General features: G+C 39.9%; 7 protein-coding genes across 9 annotated transcripts; 5 read left to right on the top strand and 2 right to left on the bottom strand.

The window, feature by feature from the left end:
- The first annotated feature begins 125 nt into the window (after positions 1 to 125).
- Positions 126 to 1607, top strand: LOC117784151 (tektin-B1-like). Its single transcript, XM_034621808.1, has 3 exons — positions 126 to 353; positions 415 to 846; positions 901 to 1607. The coding sequence occupies exons 1-3, from the start codon at positions 142 to 144 to the stop codon at positions 1550 to 1552; spliced, it is 1296 nt and encodes a 431-aa protein (XP_034477699.1). The 5' UTR covers positions 126 to 141; the 3' UTR covers positions 1553 to 1607.
- A 477-nt stretch (positions 1608 to 2084) lies between these two features.
- Positions 2085 to 3640, top strand: LOC117784089 (tektin-2). Its single transcript, XM_034621702.1, has 3 exons — positions 2085 to 2342; positions 2408 to 2839; positions 2919 to 3640. Exons 1-3 carry the CDS (start codon positions 2131 to 2133, stop codon positions 3574 to 3576), a joined length of 1302 nt encoding a protein of 433 aa, XP_034477593.1. The 5' UTR covers positions 2085 to 2130; the 3' UTR covers positions 3577 to 3640.
- On the bottom strand, positions 3627 to 6067 carry LOC117784088 (protein arginine N-methyltransferase 7). Of its 3 annotated transcripts, none has more exons than XM_034621700.1 (4): positions 6011 to 6067; positions 4219 to 5931; positions 3996 to 4147; positions 3627 to 3929 (listed from the first exon to the last, which is right to left on the bottom strand). In XM_034621700.1, exons 2-4 carry the CDS (start codon positions 5893 to 5895, stop codon positions 3650 to 3652), a joined length of 2109 nt encoding a protein of 702 aa, XP_034477591.1. In that variant the 5' UTR covers positions 5896 to 5931; positions 6011 to 6067; the 3' UTR covers positions 3627 to 3649. The 3 variants fall into 3 exon arrangements, with proteins under 3 accessions (XP_034477591.1, XP_034477592.1, XP_034477590.1); XM_034621701.1 differs by having other exon boundaries at positions 6007 to 6045; XM_034621699.1 differs by lacking the exon at positions 6011 to 6067 and having other exon boundaries at positions 4219 to 5946.
- Positions 6068 to 7584: 1517 nt separating this feature from the next.
- Positions 7585 to 8699, top strand: LOC117783889 (ficolin-1-like). The gene is made up of 3 exons (XM_034621455.1): positions 7585 to 7784; positions 7844 to 8434; positions 8494 to 8699. Exons 1-3 carry the CDS (start codon positions 7600 to 7602, stop codon positions 8612 to 8614), a joined length of 897 nt encoding a protein of 298 aa, XP_034477346.1. The 5' UTR covers positions 7585 to 7599; the 3' UTR covers positions 8615 to 8699.
- Positions 8700 to 9172: 473 nt separating this feature from the next.
- LOC117784115 (ficolin-2-like) lies at positions 9173 to 10316 on the top strand. Its single transcript, XM_034621764.1, has 3 exons — positions 9173 to 9420; positions 9478 to 10080; positions 10143 to 10316. The coding sequence occupies exons 1-3, from the start codon at positions 9203 to 9205 to the stop codon at positions 10261 to 10263; spliced, it is 942 nt and encodes a 313-aa protein (XP_034477655.1). The 5' UTR covers positions 9173 to 9202; the 3' UTR covers positions 10264 to 10316.
- Positions 10317 to 11106: 790 nt separating this feature from the next.
- On the top strand, positions 11107 to 15189 carry LOC117783083 (putative gustatory receptor 59b). Its single transcript, XM_034620261.1, has 3 exons — positions 11107 to 12048; positions 12115 to 12276; positions 15013 to 15189. The coding sequence occupies exons 1-3, from the start codon at positions 11107 to 11109 to the stop codon at positions 15187 to 15189; spliced, it is 1281 nt and encodes a 426-aa protein (XP_034476152.1).
- Positions 15190 to 15915: 726 nt separating this feature from the next.
- LOC117783078 (glycine-rich cell wall structural protein) lies at positions 15916 to 16209 on the bottom strand. Its single transcript, XM_034620256.1, has one exon. It carries the CDS (start codon positions 16207 to 16209, stop codon positions 15916 to 15918), a length of 294 nt encoding a protein of 97 aa, XP_034476147.1.
- Between the last annotated feature and the right edge of the window lie 372 nt (positions 16210 to 16581).

Below are 16581 nucleotides of genomic sequence, written 5' to 3'. Positions count from 1 at the left end.
CAAATAGGAATCTAAAAATAACAATAGTACATCTGTGCATCTCATATAAGAACATCAATTCAGAAAACTACCAAATACTCTTATATTATTATTACATTAATTAATCTATTTCCAAAGATTTAATAAATTTAATTATCGATAATGGTTTTTCAATCCGTGGGTACTAAAGAGAAGCCCTTGGCGCACATCTCGCTGACGGATTGGAATGCCCGAGTGGGTCGTCTAGGGAATGTGGCGGATGCACGCCGGGCCGACACCTTTTCCATACGAAACTCTTCGCGTGTGCTGATCAATGAGACGCGTATTGAGGGAGTATGGGCAAATCGGGAATCAAATGAGGCGCTGACTGATCGGTAATTATTTTTAAATATGATAATCTTGATCTGAGCTTCAACTTTCTGTGTGTGTTTGCAGCATTGAAGAGTTGAATAGTTGGCGTAAGATAATTTCCAAGACGCTTCAACGCCTGGAGAATGAAATTCATACACTGCAGCAGGAGAAGTTTCTAACGGAGCGCGTTCTGGATGCGCTGGAGGGACCTATAGCGCTGATAGGCGAGGTTCTGTCCATGCGGGATGGTCGCCTCGGTGCTGAGCTGACTTACGATGAAGCCGACAAGGAGATCAAGAATGAGCTATATATATTGGAGAACAATCAACGATTGCTGGCGGATCGATGCCAAAACGCATGGAAGAAACTGAAGCGTCTTGAAGATGTGCGTGCAAAGATTCGCGTGGAGATCGAGAGCAAAGATGAGGCAATGCAACTGGACAGAGAACAACTGGCAATCAATCGCAATTCAAGCAACATATCCTTCAAGCCGGACTCTCAGCGTTATCCGCGAAAGTAAGTGTAGTCCTCATTAAGGAGTCCAATTCTTTGTTAATAAAATGCTAACAGCTGTTGCACATATGGAGGCTGGCTGGAGAATGTGAAGAACATAAAGCAGATGGCCGAGAACGAATTGGCAGACACATCCGCCATAAGAGAAGCATTATTCGTATGCCGGGAAAAGGCTCGCAGCATCCTCAAGGCACAACAGGAGCAAACCGAGTACACATTGAGGAAGCGAATCTTCGAAACTCAACGGGCGCACAATGAGCTGGAGTGGCAGAAGACCAAGATGAAGGAGGAAATGGAGAAAGCAATATGCGCCATGCGGATTCTAGATGCTGATTTACAGGAAAAAGCCGCTGATCTCAAGTTAGCCGAGTCTCGACTGGAGAATCGTGCTCTCCGACGAGGTAGAGAGTTGTGCCTGGATTATGCTCACTTTACGCTTTGCCAGGAGGTGGACAAGTTACGTGGAATACGACAGTGTCTTATAGACAAGATCGATGAGTCGAAAGCCAACTTTAATCTATTAACGAGTCATGCCCAAAAGATCGATGTAGATCTGGAGAACAAACGTCAGTCGTTGATGGCTGACACACGGGCGCTAGAATTACGTCAGCGCCTCCAGGATGAAGAATTTGGCATAAAACTGTACAATCCAAGTGCTCAGACCGATCGCAATATTGAACTCACACATATGGAGAGTTTCTCAAAGTGATGCGAGATTAAGATTTTTACATTTCTATCAGCATTTAATTTATTTTATATAACTTGTATATTGTACGAAATGTAATTTGATATATTTAAAAAATATATATATTAATAGGTCTATAGGAATCAATTGCATTTTGAAATAAATTAACTGATAAAGTTTTTAAGGTAGACTTCCTTTGAAAGTAAACTTTCTTTCGAATCGTATCCCTTTTGAAAATATAGAGTAGGATCTAAGAAATATTTCTTACGCATATTCAAAAAGTAATAATTTTTTAAAACAAATTAATAATACTCGTATTATAGATACCCATTCCGCTGGACATGAAAGAAAATCAATATCCGAAAACAGTCTGGAGTGCAAGCGTTGTCCTTGACAATGGCACTAAGGCGACACCTTGGAGATCTAGTAGCCATCGTATAAACAAGCCACTTTCCAATATGCTGAAAATTGGAAAATTTCCTCAGTTCTCGTTGTGAGTTAAATTAAATAACACATAGTCTGTGAACATATCATTTTTTTTTGTACATAATCTTAATAACTTGAATTTTTTGGTGGTTTACAAGAAGTTGAATTAATTAATAATGGCTTTTCAATCAGTTGTGATCATGGATAAGCCGTTGCAGCACATCTCGCTGGCTGATTGGAATGCTCGAGTGAGCGGACTTCGGAATGTGGCGGATGCACGACGGGCAGACGCCTTCGCCTTGCGTCATTCCTCCCGGGTGCTACGTAATGAGACGCGGATCGAGAGCGATTGGGCGAGCATTGAAACGAACGATGCGCTGGCTGATCGGTATTGAAGATCATGTTGTGTAGCTATATTAATCTCTGACTTATGATCATACTTATGCCTTGTAGCGTTGTGGAGCTGAATAACTGGCGTCAGATAATCCTGAGAACGTTTGAACGCATTGTGAGCGAAATCAATGCGCTGCAGGAAGAAAAGGATATAACGGAGCGTGAATTGGCGGCTCTTTCCTCACCGATTGCGGTGATCAGTGAAGTGCTAACCATGCGGGACTGTCGCCTTGGCGCCGAGCTCACTTACGATGAGCCGGACACGGAGGTCAAGAACGAACTGCGCATTTTGGAGAACAATCAGCGACTTCTGGCGGAGAGGTGCCAGAAGGCTTGGTCAAAGTTGACGCGACTTGAGGAGGTTCGCTTTAAGATTGGCTTGGAGATCGAGAACAAAGTCGAGGCGGTGGATCTAGACACTGTCCAACTGGCCTTAAATCGCAGCTCAGCCGGCATATCCTATAAGCCTGATCCTATGCGTATGCCTAAAAAGTAAGGTCAACAACCTGATCGATCAGACTGATCTTATCTTATCTGACCTTGCTTATCAATGGTCTTATGTCTATTTCAGCTCTTGCTCATACGAGTCGTGGCTGGAGCATGTGAAGAATGTGAAGCAGCTGGCGGAGAACGAACTGGCAGACACGGCTGCCATTCGGGAAGCGTTGTTCGTCTGCCGCGAGAAGGCCCGCAACATGTTGCAGGCACAGCAGGAGCGTGCAGAGCACTGCATACGCAAACGCATCTTCGAGACCCAGCGGGCGCGCAACGAACTGGAATGGCAGAAGCTCAAGATGAAGGAGGAGATGGAGAGTGCCGTTTGCGAGATAAAGTCATTGGAGGAGTCGTTGCGCGACAAGTCGGATGCCTTGAAGCTGGCCGAGTCACGTCTGGAGAATCGTGCACAGCGCAGTGGCAAGGAGCTGTGCCTGGATCATGCTCATGATATGCTCTGCCAGGAGGTGGAGAAGTTGCGTGAAATCCGTCGTTGCCTCAAGGATAAAATCGACGATTCTAAGGCCAACTTTAATCTGCTGTCGGATCATGCACAAAGGATCGACGTGGATCTGGAGAACAAGCAGCATTCGCTGATGACGGACATTCGTGCTCTGGATTTGCGTACGCGTCTCAAGGGAGGAGAGCACGGCATAAAGATGAGCGATCCGAGTGCTCAGACCGAACGCAATATTGTGATGACCCACATGGAACAGGAGATTCCCAAACCATAGAGATCAGAATAATGATTTTTAGTATAATGTAATTCCAAATCTTGACTAAATTCTCGTGTTGAAATCTCGTCTTTTAATCGCATTTTTCGTGGTTCGCAAATAGCGAGAAATTGAAGCTCAGATCGCCCAGAACTGGTCTAAACGTAGTGCTCCAATCCAGACGCGTTTTAGCATCTTTCGTCGACATCTTTTGATTGGTGAAGTGCACTCCCTGCCGCACAAACATGTCCCACTTGACAAATTGACCGGGCACAACTGGCTCCACGGGTCCGGTGCTCACAACAGACTTGGGACTGTTCTTTGCCGTCAATTGCCAGTCCACCCACAATGCAATGCCATTGCACTCGCCAGATCTGCAATTAATATCGTTAGGATTAGGGTACTGCTTTAATTAGAGCTTAGTTTTATCAGTTGTTTACGCAGTCAGCTGCAGTTGACCCTCTTTGTGCTGCTCCAGGCCAAAGTTGGCAAAGTCAACGCTGAGAATTTCCTGCGGCTGTGCGAGAGCACGACATGGATATTCCCAGAGTGGTTGCGCCTCCACTAGGGACAGGGCCTCTTCCGCTGAGCGCTGTAATAATCAATAAAAAAAGGGTTAAAGTCGGTCATTTTATTTTGAAATAACTCAATGTTGGACATTACCTGCACCATTTCATCGAAGAGCTTCAGATCGAATCCTTCACATTTGACGATGGGTGCTCGTATCTTGTGCAGATCGAGAAACTGCACGGGCAAAGCATAAATGCGAGCCCCATAGGGCGAGATTTTCACCGAGGCTGGAAGATGCTCCTGCAGCTGGAGCAGTAATGTGCCAAAGTAAAAATTGTCCCAGGGCAAAATAGAATTGAGAAAGTAAGGCTCGGCAAAGATGTGTGTAAGGGTGTTTAATTCCTCGGGTTCCAGTTGCTTTAGACTTTCCAAAAAGGTAACGTTCTTCAGTTGATTATGCTTGGCTATGGACTCAAGGAGTCGACGCGAGAAACGATGTGGTTCCAGGCAACGAACTGTGGCAGCACCTAAAGCTGAACTGGCAAGTCCCAACATGCAGCCGTCACCCAAGATCAGCATATGGGCTGGCTGCGTCTCTGCCTCTTGGAGCGCCTCTTCCAGGTAGCTCAGGTAGCGCTTGTTCCTCGTGCCCTGATTAAGCTGACCGATCCGACTGCGGGTGTAGGTCATGTGCAGGTCACAGCTGCAACTATGACGGGGTGTGGCCTTTGTGGGCGGCTGATCCTTGTGAGCATCGAACCAGAGCGAATACTCGTCGTGGTAGCAACTCAGCCAGAAGGGTTCTTGGGTATCATGTATCTGCAGGGGCTTGGGTATGTAGTAGATGGCCTGCATCCAGTGATCCCGCCAGGGCACCACATTGGCCACAGGCCGCTCTGTGTCACTGCAACTGGCCTGCAGTTGCTTCAGCTCGGGATGAGCCCAATAAGGTGCACAGCTCAGCAATATATCACCAGCATCATCCATTTCGATTTGCCACCAGTAGTAGACTATTTCCACTGTGCCTGGGGAACTGAGCTGCAACTGCAGCACATTCTGACGCTGCTCCTCTCGCTTCTGCTTGCGCTGAAAGTCAAACTGAAAGATCTCCATTGGCGGAGCGAGTGCACGAAATGAGCTAGGAGGCACTTGGGAGAGCTGGACATCGTGGAGAGCAGCCTCACCGCTACACTGCGAGAGCTGAGCAGGTGGACTCAAGAGTATGTCGCCATCCAAGTTGGCCAAGATCTTCAGGCTGTTCCACTGCGACGCTAGAGAGGATTGAGCCAGCTGAGCATAGCAAGTGGCACGGGCGGGAATGCACAGTGCATCCTCGGTCAGCAGATGGTCATGTGCATGATTGTAGATGCCAATGGCTCCCTCACCGATGAGTTCCGTGTCCAGTAGCTCTGCCACAAGTAAATTGGCCTTATGAGGCATGTCCACTCCTATTTTAATCTCTGTCGAGCGTTTGCGTATGAGTCGCACCTTAGTGGCTTCATTGGCGGCAAGAATACGTTCCGCACAGTTCGCCATGGGCATGAACGCCTCACAGGCTGTCACAGTGTCGGCGCCGGCACGCAGGGCCATCATGGCGAGAATACCGGTACCGGTGCCAATGTCCAGCACGTGGACTTCTCTGCCCGCTTGCCGCATGCCTGCGATTGTCTTTCGCAATGCCGCATCGTACTTCTGGTTGCGCTCCCAGTCGTGCAGCATGTCCCCGAACCCTGCGTTTGCCACCTCCTGGTGGTAATCATAGTCGTCACCCTGTTCCTGCCATGTGTTTTGGCCCGTTATCGGGTTGAGTACTTGCGAAAAGCTCGACATTAATCGTATGCGCTGCAGCGACAATCGTAATACTTTCTGCATCGAAAAAGAATGTCAGTCTTTAATATGTTTGTTTATCTTTCATAAATGTTTTTTCTAAATAATAATCACACACAAGTTTTGTTGTTTATCCCGCCGCAACAGGTTCCATCTGCAACCACTGTTGCCAACTTAGCTATTTTATGCCCAAGTGATGCCACCTATTCCCAATGATGCCAGCCTGTCGATAGTTCAAGTGCGATAGAGTGACCGTTCGCAAAAGCTGTCTGGCAGCACTGCAGCAAGGCAATAAAAAATTCAAATAATTTGTATTACCATAAACAATGATAAAAACCATAAATTTAGTATACATTCAAAATGTGTTTTTATTAAAAATGTTCTTATAAAATACTATATATAATTAATTAGCTTAAAACTGCTGGTCAAGTCGACGGCGTACACCAGGCATAACTTTTGCACGGTGCTTCAAACTCAAGTGTTTCATCCATGGTATGCGTTGAATAGGCGTCTGTAATTCCTGTTCGTATTTGATTTCCTGTTCTTTATATGTCCAGTGTAATATCCGTGAATAGTATTCGGGACTGCATCGAACTCTGGCAACTGGAACTGGCGTATTCATCATTACCACATTGTTGAAAGTTGGCCAATATCTAATGAAACAATCCACAATGATAATTCCCAGCATGAGCAGCAAAACGTAGTTAGCTAACTGCAGAAATAACATGAACATCTTGACGGTAGGGATTTCCAAATACGAATAATGCTGTCCAGCTAAAGTTAAGCCATTATATACTGAATACAGGTAAATAATTTCGCATCATCCTAAAGGTACGAAGGGTTGCACCAGGTAATAATGCTACCTGGTAAAAATGATACCTGTTAATCCTTTTGTTTTGGTTGTGGTTAAAAGTAAACCCTTTCTCTTATGTGACCTAACCTAGGATATTTATATTTACGTATGTAGTAGCTTAGGGAGACTTATATGTATATTCAATTTTTTATTTCATTTTTTTATTGCTGCTTGTTATTGAAATATTTTATTTTGAATCAATTTGAATGCATTTTAATAATTGTTAATTACCGATAAGATGTTATTGCCCTAGGAACAGCGTCATTCTCCTATTTGGTGTTGACACGATTAGTACGGAACTTAACTTGCTATCTTCAGAGAACATGACAATAAAACAGATAATTAAACGAAACGCAACATTTTGCAGAAAATTATTGCATTAAACAACATTGACCCCGTGTCTTCTTGTCATGTTGTCAACACTAAAGGAATCAACACTGCTGATAAGATTGTTAATATTTCAGGTATAAAAGGGTTGGTTATTTGACGAATGTCATTAATATTTTGAGATTTCTGCTCCAATCAAAATGTTTAAAATTATATGCGTTATATTAACATTAAATATTTAATAGCAATTTAAATAATCAATGGTACTTTCCAAATAAAAAAATTCCCCTGAAAGAGAACTAAAATATCTTCGTCGTTAAACTTATTTATTTTTAGATTGTAAGCTGACGTTATCGAGATAATTTTGCTATAAGAGATTTTTTTAATGATTTTTTTCATCACACTCACAAGTATTTATTATACTCTTGCTGATAAGCTTATTATTATTTTACGTAGCTATTAAATGATTTGTTATTTGTCGAATCTGTTTAGTCTTTTGCGATTTATGCTTGAGTCAAAGCGAAAAAATGTGGAGAATTATATGTATAATTATGTTATTTAATATATCAATGCTTAAGTGTGACGAGAACTATGTAAAAGAATTTGAAAAACTCGGAAATTTAACAATAAAATATGGTAATACAACGGAAATACGTTTTCAAATGAAGGATCCTAGCAACAAGTTGCTGCAAACTCAACTGGAATCCTTGCAGTAAGTAATTAAAATTACATCACTTGCTGAAATATTTTAAAAAAATATTTGTTTCTTAGAGAGGGAATTGCTGAGCTTAACGCCAAAATTGACAGATTGACGTTGACCAGCTTGGAGTCAACTCATTTCCCGAGCAGCTGTACGGAGGCCACAGCTCTGAGTCGTCGCTCTGGAGTCTATCAGATCCTTCTTCCCGATTACAGTGTGCATCCATTCCTAGTCAGTTGCGATGAGGACTCTCATGGCGGAGGATGGACGATTGTGTTGCGTCGGGAGGATGGAAGTGTAAATTTCTATCGCTACTGGAACGATTACAAGAATGGATTTGGAAACGTGAATAGCGAGTTCTTTATAGGTCTGGATACATTGCATATGATGACCAAAAGACGGGATCAAGAGCTACTCTTCGTCATGGAAAACTCCAAGGGGGTAACAAAATTTGCAAAATATGATCTATTTGCGATTGGTAGCGAGAAAGAGTTTTATGATCTGCACACATTGGGCGATTTCTCTGGAGATGCCGGCGACTCATTCACTGGACAATCGAGCTTTAAGTTTACGTCGCGCGATCAAGATAACGATGTATATCCAACTGGAAATTGCGCTCAGCTTTATAAGGGCGGCTGGTGGTATAACAAGTGTCATGGCAGGTTTGTATCCTTAACACATACGATTTAAATCAATACTTGATTTATTAAATTACTTTTAGCAATCTAATGGGTGTGTATAACGAGACAGCATATGGAACGGGAATTAATTGGAACACATTTAACGGTCTGAACGACTCATTGAAAAGCGTCAAAGTGATGATAAGACAGAGAAGATATTAAGAGCACAGAATCACTTAAAATAAAATTATTGCCATAATAATAACATTTATTTAAATAAACTACTGCAGGTAAACTAAGAGAAGAAGGCAGGCATTACTAATTCTTTTTTGAAAATGGTGGGCCAGGCAGCCGGTTGTGAAAGTGTGAGAATGATCAATCAAGAGAGAGACAGAGAGAGAGAGAGAGTGATATTTTGGAGCTCTTACAAGGGGGTTTTTTATTCAGAATGTACAATCATTATCAGCAGCTCGGCGAATCGTTTAGGTCGTATACATTATAAAATTATAAGAAATGCGAAAACGACGCGCTTTTACTTATATAAAGATGCCACTAGACTATTTGTTTAATATTAAACATAATATGATATTTGATTGCCAAAAACCTTATTCTCCAGTTGAATTTGTGTAACTGTGATAAAAATCGAAGTACTTATTATATTATTTTTAATTACTTAAACAATTCTTAAAATAAAATTAAAGCGTATTTATTCATCGGTGTGGCAAGAATAATTATTCTCATTGGCTTGCTATAAAATGATTCGTTGCCGGCTGAGATTGTTTAGTCTCGTGTGATCTCTTCTGATCTGGCATGCTGAATGTGATTATAGAAATAATGATGCTGAGAATTATAGCTATTAGCACAATCTTATTGTTGGGCGCATCCGTGCTCAAATGTGACGAGGATCATGTACCGAGTCTAGATAAATTGGGAAACTTGACAATTAAATATGGAAACACAACGGAAATACGCTTCAATGTCAAAGACACCTACAACAAGTTACTTCAAGCGCAGTACGATGTGATGCGGTAAGCAATTGTAATAAATTCGTTTTTAAAAATTGTATAAACCTTATCACGACATAGAATGGAGCAGATTCGTCAGGGCGGATTGCTAGACGATCTCGTAGCGAAGTTCAATAAGTTGACTAGCTTGGAGCCATCTCAGTTCCCTGGCAGCTGTGCGGAGGCCACAGCTCTGAGTCGTCGCACTGGAGTCTATCAGATTGTCATACCCGATTACAGTGTGCATCCATTTATAGTCAGTTGTGACGAGGACTCTCATGGCGGAGGATGGACGATTGTGATGCGACGTCATGATGGAAGTGTCGACTTCTATCTCTTCTGGAAACACTATAAAAATGGATTTGGAAATGTAAATGGCGAGTTTTTTATAGGTCTGGAGAAACTGCATATTATGACCAAAGAACTGGACCAAGAATTACTTATAATGATGGAAGACTTCAAGGGGCAAAAGAGGTTTGCAAGGTATAATCGTTTTGTGATTGACAGTGAACAAAATGAATATGCATTGAAAGTATTGGGTGAATACTCTGGAGATGCAGGGGATTCTTTAATTGGACACGCTGGTCGCAAGTTTACTGCTCAGGATCGTGACAATGATGAGAACCCAGCCAATTGTGCCACGCAGTATACAGGCGCCTGGTGGTATTCCAGCTGTCATTCCAGGTAAATCATCATGATTATAATATACAAGATTCGATTATATATACTTGTTTAAAATTTAACAGCAATTTACTAGGCAAATATAATGACAACACTTTTGGAAAGGGCATCAATTGGCTTACGTTTACTACTCACACTGCATCGTTGAAAAATGTACAAATGATGATAAGACCGAGAAGGTCATGAATTTTAATAGTTCTTTAGATTCTAAATATTTCGTGAAAGTATATATTTAATTTTAAACAGAGCATTCCAATAACACTAGGAAACAATCAAATTGTTGTAAACCTACTTCATAGCTCAAGATTCAAAAATTTTTTTTTGATTATTCTTGTATTTAATAAGCACACAAAAATTCGAAAATATATGTTTAAGAATATGAACACAGTTTTCCATACTTTATTTATTTATGCTTAAATAATTTCACATCAACAAAAATTGTAAAAAAAAGTAACTAAACATATTTAAATAAACATTATTTTTTACCACAATACTTTTTCATAAGAGTGTGATTTCCTTATACGGCACCACAGTGGTTTTAGAGAAAATAATAAACACCAACCAAAGAAATTTAATTTGATACCCAGTGTAATTTTATAATCGCCTGAGCTTATTTATGATTATTCTTATATTTAATAAATACACAAAAATTTGAAAACATATGTTTATGAATATGAATACTAGTTTTCATACCATAATTATTTATATTTAAATAATTTCACATTATAAAAAAGTTCTAAAAAAAAGTGACTAAACACATTTAAATAAACATTTTTTTTACCACAATACTTTTTCTTAAGAGTTTGATTTCCTTATCTGGGACCACATTGGTTTTAGAAAAAATAATAAACACCAATCGAAAAAGTTTAATTTGTTGCCCAGTGTAATTTTCCAGTCGCCTTAGCTTATGTACATCAAATTTCATCAAGCGATGAGGACACATTGATGGAAGCACTTAAGCTAATTACCAATAGTCGCATGGTAAGCTAACAAGAAGTACATTCAGTATCGTAGCGAGAACCATTGAAGATGGGCCGACAGCGACTATTACAGTGGTACCACAACTACGCTCTGGCCCTGGGAGTTACCTCGCACTGGCTGGTGGCCGGAAGGGTCCAGCAAACGTGGCTGACACGCTCCTATACGCTGATTCTGAACACTCTCGAGTTGACAATGCTGCCCGTACTGTTCTGGCTATCGGCAGAGTATATTGAAAAGACGAATTGGTTTCCGAATCTTGTTCCATATACATGTTATATACTGTACTCGGTATCGTATGCCACCATAGCCTATACGGTAATCTCTCGGGGTAGGCGAGACTGTGCTTTATTGGAACTAGAGCGTATTGTTAACAATATAATGAGTCAGCAACTTCACCATATTGGACGCACTCTGAACTATATCTACTACCTAAAGTTCACAACAATGATCTTTGTGTGTGTAAACAGTGTGGCATTGTGCCTCGTGATGCCCACCGATGGAAATTTGAGTGTTTATTTGATCACTTTTCTATTTCAAAATGCCATGAATATTCCAGTTGTTGCAACCTATAGATACTTTCTGGCCTTGTGGTATATTGCCTGTTCCTATCAGTCTATCAACTGTCGTTTGGAGGATCTAATGAAGTCCTTTAAATCGAGATTGCCCACACGCTTGGATCTCGATGAACTTAATCGTTTGTGGTCGCAGCATTTAGTGCTAGGACGTTGCACTTTAAGAATAAATAAGGTTTACGAATGGCTTTTACTGGCGGCCCGATTCGATTATGTGACTTTCGGCGTGATCAACATATATTGGGGAATGCTCTTTATGTTCGCGATTAAATCACCCATTTACATGATCATGCTCGGCGCTTTTAACTATTGGATACGTTTAATTGACTTTTTTCTATTGGATGTTATGTGCGATCTGACAATTCAGTATCAAAATTGTCCACATCATTCCGTAACCGAGGGACGCTGGTTTAAAGAGGTACTTTCAGAGAATTCTGATATATATAAATACTTATGATAACTTCTAAACTTTGTGTGTTTACAGATAAATGCCTTTTTAATGTATGTGAACACTTCGAAGTTTAATATTTCGGTTTGTGGTCTCTATATAGCGAATCGTAGTCGCTGGTTCCAAATGTTTGGCTCTATTGTGAGTTTCTCAATATTGTTAATACAATTTCATTTGATTTTGAGAAAAAACTTTTCACTGTAAAACGTTTAATAAAATACACACTTTTATTTATATTCTATGCAATTTTCCCCCTAAATTGGGTTATATAGATTTTCATTCCATTAATAGTTTATCGGACAACCCCACGCTTTGAATAGTTTTCCCACTGTAAGTGAAATAAGAGAAATGCCAAGAAATTGCTCACGTTTTGCTTTGACCTTTTATTTAATTTATTTTGTTTTCTTCGCGTTTTCATCGAGCAATACAATAACAATAAAAGGCAACAAGAGCTCTCTGCAGGAGCCAATAATTCCTGTTCGATAATTTCCAAATGAATGCGTTCCGCAAATAAATTCTCCTTTGGCAGCAGCAGCAAAGTGTTGAAATTTTAAAACGAAATCACGTTCTGCTGTTGCATACTTTTTGGCGTATGCACATCTGCTCAACATGAGTACGTGAGAAAAGTTACGTTATATACACACATAACTTATACACTTATTTACATATTACACACACACAAACACACAGCGTAGAAATGTAGTAGTAAACACCCTTGCTTTTTTAGGGCTGAGACGCAGGTGAAAATGAAATAAAATAAATCATAATATAATTTTTGCAACAAACTCGTTTCTACAAATCTAATTCCTTTCATTGCCAAACGTGTCAAAATTATTTAGCAAAATTTCTATTTGCGAAATTCGGCAGTGCAAATTCTAATATTGATCACTAATTCAAAAGTTCCTAATACTTAAATTAAAATGTGTGTTTTGTGCTTATAGAAAAAATTTAAAAATTATTACATAAGAAAAATATATATATATTGATATAAAGAAATTATTTGTATACACAAAAAAAAATTGATATATCTTTCCGGAATGAAGTAGTTTTAAAAATGACAAACCTAATCGGATAAAGTCACCACTGAAACTTTATCTTATTTATCATTCTTTTTTCTTGTTTAGACGAAACAAGTATATACTTAGGAGATTGCAAACAATTGAAAATGTAGTTAAATCCATTTAAATTAGCATTCACATGTCAACACAATTATGTTGGATAACAACGGCAACGATTTATGTGCACGTGAAGTTACATAATACCACACACACACACACACACACATACACACACGTAGCGGATGCTGGGCTACTGGGCGGTAGGCGTGGCCCGGAGCTTGGCAATTGTCAAAATTGCCGCCATAATTCACGTGTTGCCAGCAACAGAAACAACAACTATGCACAACGTGAACAACAACAGCAATAATAACAGCAACAACAACAAAAACAACAACAATTCAGTCAACATCGTCATTCAATTGAAGCAAAATGCTCAAAATGCAAATTACGCAATGATTTACATTTCGATTGACATATTTTAGGCGAACTGTTTGCAGTACGAATATTATGAGGCAACACCCTCTGACGGATCCACCCTTTGCTTGTCAGCCCACGGCAGTAATTCAAAAATATCTCCAACATCTTCAACAATCCCAAAATTGATGTCAATGATGCACGTTGAAAGCAGTAAGCACACTGACAGACAGACAGACAGACAGACGGACAGACAGACAGACAGAGTGTCATTTCGTACCATATTTTATAGGTACATACGAGGGTGGTATGATAAATCATTGCATTTAATATGAAAACAGAAATTTTTTGAATGAAACTAAATTCTCTTTTCATCATAATCTTCTTAAAAAATTAATTCACTTTATATGGCGTTGCTAAAATTTCTTTATTCTTTCCAGATTATAGGGTTGGTTTAGGTCCTTAAAATAGGCTAAATTTGAAAACAGATAAAAATTATTAAGAATAAAATATTATAATTATTTCATACCTATGAATATTAAATAATAATATGAAAATTTCCTGTACATTTAGTAATATATATGAAAAAAGTTTACCAAGACTCGTTAAACAGTCAGACCGTACTTCATTAAACTCAACCTCTTATAAGTTAAATTACACTACCAAACAAAATTATATTACGCTTGGTCAGCTTTTATATCATTTTATAAAATTAATTTTTTTACTTTTCTTTCTTTCACTTTCTTTTCACTCTATGAAATAAGAACAGGTTAAAGATATTTCCTTTCGGAAAACAGAGAACAAACCTGATAATTTTATTCAAAAAGTCGTGTTCTACTTAAGCCATTGAATTATACCATATTTAATTACTTAATTACTAGTTATATAGTGTCTTGTACAAACTTATACCACTTCTTATACTCAGTCTAATGTTAATACTATTACTAATGCGAACACTAACACTTATTGGAACAATTTTTGGAATATATAATAATTTTTCGAATTACCCGAGACTTTTATATTTTTAAATTTGCTTTATTAAATAAATTAATCAAATAAATAAATAAATATGACCACTCTAATATCAAATACTCAATCAGAATTCAATTTCTACCTCTAGAAATGTCCAAAGAAAATGCAATAATCAAAGTGAATCATAAAGCATATTTATGATAACTGAGTAACTGTCCAGTGGAGATACAGTTCAGTTCTTTGTGCAGTTTCATTTAACCCATACATTACAATCCTGGCCAGGCACTCGTTATTAGTCAGGCTTTCTTGGAGGGCATCGTAAAATGCTGCAAGGACATAAATACGTTATTATTATATGATGATTTTGAAAGGCAAACTGAAAGCCAGAGCAAAGAATGCGAGGCAACACAATGGCATTGGCATTGGCGACACATGCCACAGCGACATGCAACCTCAATGGATACTCCGCGACATTTTGTATGCTTCACAGTCGGTGGCCAAGCCATTGACAAAGACCCACTGTGGACCGGGTGTGGTCATCAATGCAGCTTGGAGTCAAGCACAAGAGCCTTGTGAATGGCCTGACTTGCATTTTGTGTCGCTGTCACCGCAACCTGCTCCCTTGCCACGTAAATTCCCAGATAACAATAAGGGAGCAGCGTCCTGATGGCTGCGTATGTGCGTCCTTATTCTGGAGCAGCAAAACTTGTGCCAGCAAATACAATAAAGGATGACAGGCCAAAACTTTTAATGATGCCGCAAAGTCGTTGAATCAACTTGCGTCTGGAATTAGATGGATTGGTAAGGCGCAGAAGACCGACAAGATCTTTAAAGATTTCCAAAACCTTAAAGAAATAAAAAAAATACAATAAAAATATATGTTCTTAAACTTTATATATGTATTTAAGTAATAGTGGAACCCATGAACCATGTTGCAAAATTAACGCGGCAGGAATTCTGCTGCTCCTTATGCTCCTTCTCCCCTGTTGCCTGCTCCCGTTTAGCTATAAGCATATATGTCAACTGTGCGCGGGCGCTGGAGCAAAGTGAAAGTTCATTTTGGGTCCGTCGGGAACTGCAGCAAAAGTTTAATTTTTTTTTTTTTGCCTTGTTCGTAGAAAGTTCCTTACTAAATGCACCCACAAATACACACACGATACACACTCACACGTACACACATACAGAGGCAGCTGTTTTGTTTTCAAGTGAAGAACTTGACACCAACTTATGATGGAATTCCATTCCAGCAGTGCTTAAAATGCCTTAAGGCTGCCAAGTGGCAAAAACTTGAGACAGACAGCCGCAGAGTTGGCCAAAAGTGAATTTCTTTTCCTGCAGTTAAAATTCTTTTTATTGAGCAAATTGAGCTGAACAGTTAACTTGGTAAGCGTGTCTAGCGGTAATAACCGCCGCCGCCACCAGCTGAGGCTGCGGCTGAAGCAGATGCGCTGGCTGTGCCGTATCCACCGCCACCGCCGGGATAACCGCCATAGCCACCGCCGGGATAGCCGCCATAGCCACCGCCGGGATAACCACCATAGCCACCGCCTCGATATCCTCTACCACCACCTCCATAGCCGTATGGGCCTCCTCCAAAGCCGCCACCATATCCTCCTCTATGTGGCGAAGCTTCCATCATGCTGAAGAGCGCGAAGATCACAACAAGAAAAGCAATAGCAGCTCGCATCTTGATTTTGGTTCTGATCGCAATGAGTTCTGTGTTTAAATGTGCATGATCGCTTTCAATTTATAGAAAAATTATCTGTCTGCCTTTGAACAAAACTGGAAAGTAACAATGATGATCACCATGACCATGATCATGACAAGTTCAAGTGTGTACAAATTTCGTTCTCTCCAATTAATGAACGTAGTCCCCTCTTTGGGAACCGGTTCTTCGTTTTGCGTTACTTCGTCTGGACTTTTTGGGGAATCACTTTGTTTGGTGCTGTGTCTTTCTACGAATATTTATAATCGTAATATATTGAACTGCGTATTGCTTCTTTTTTTGTTTATCACATTCGCACACACAGCTAAATAATAAATACATATTTGTAAACAA

This window comes from Drosophila innubila (genome assembly GCF_004354385.1).
Source record: "Drosophila innubila isolate TH190305 chromosome 2R unlocalized genomic scaffold, UK_Dinn_1.0 1_C_2R, whole genome shotgun sequence".
NCBI lineage: Eukaryota > Metazoa > Arthropoda > Insecta > Diptera > Drosophilidae > Drosophila > Drosophila innubila.
The sequence above is the reverse complement of the archived record's forward strand: the minus strand, read 5'-3'. Positions and strand labels throughout refer to the sequence as shown.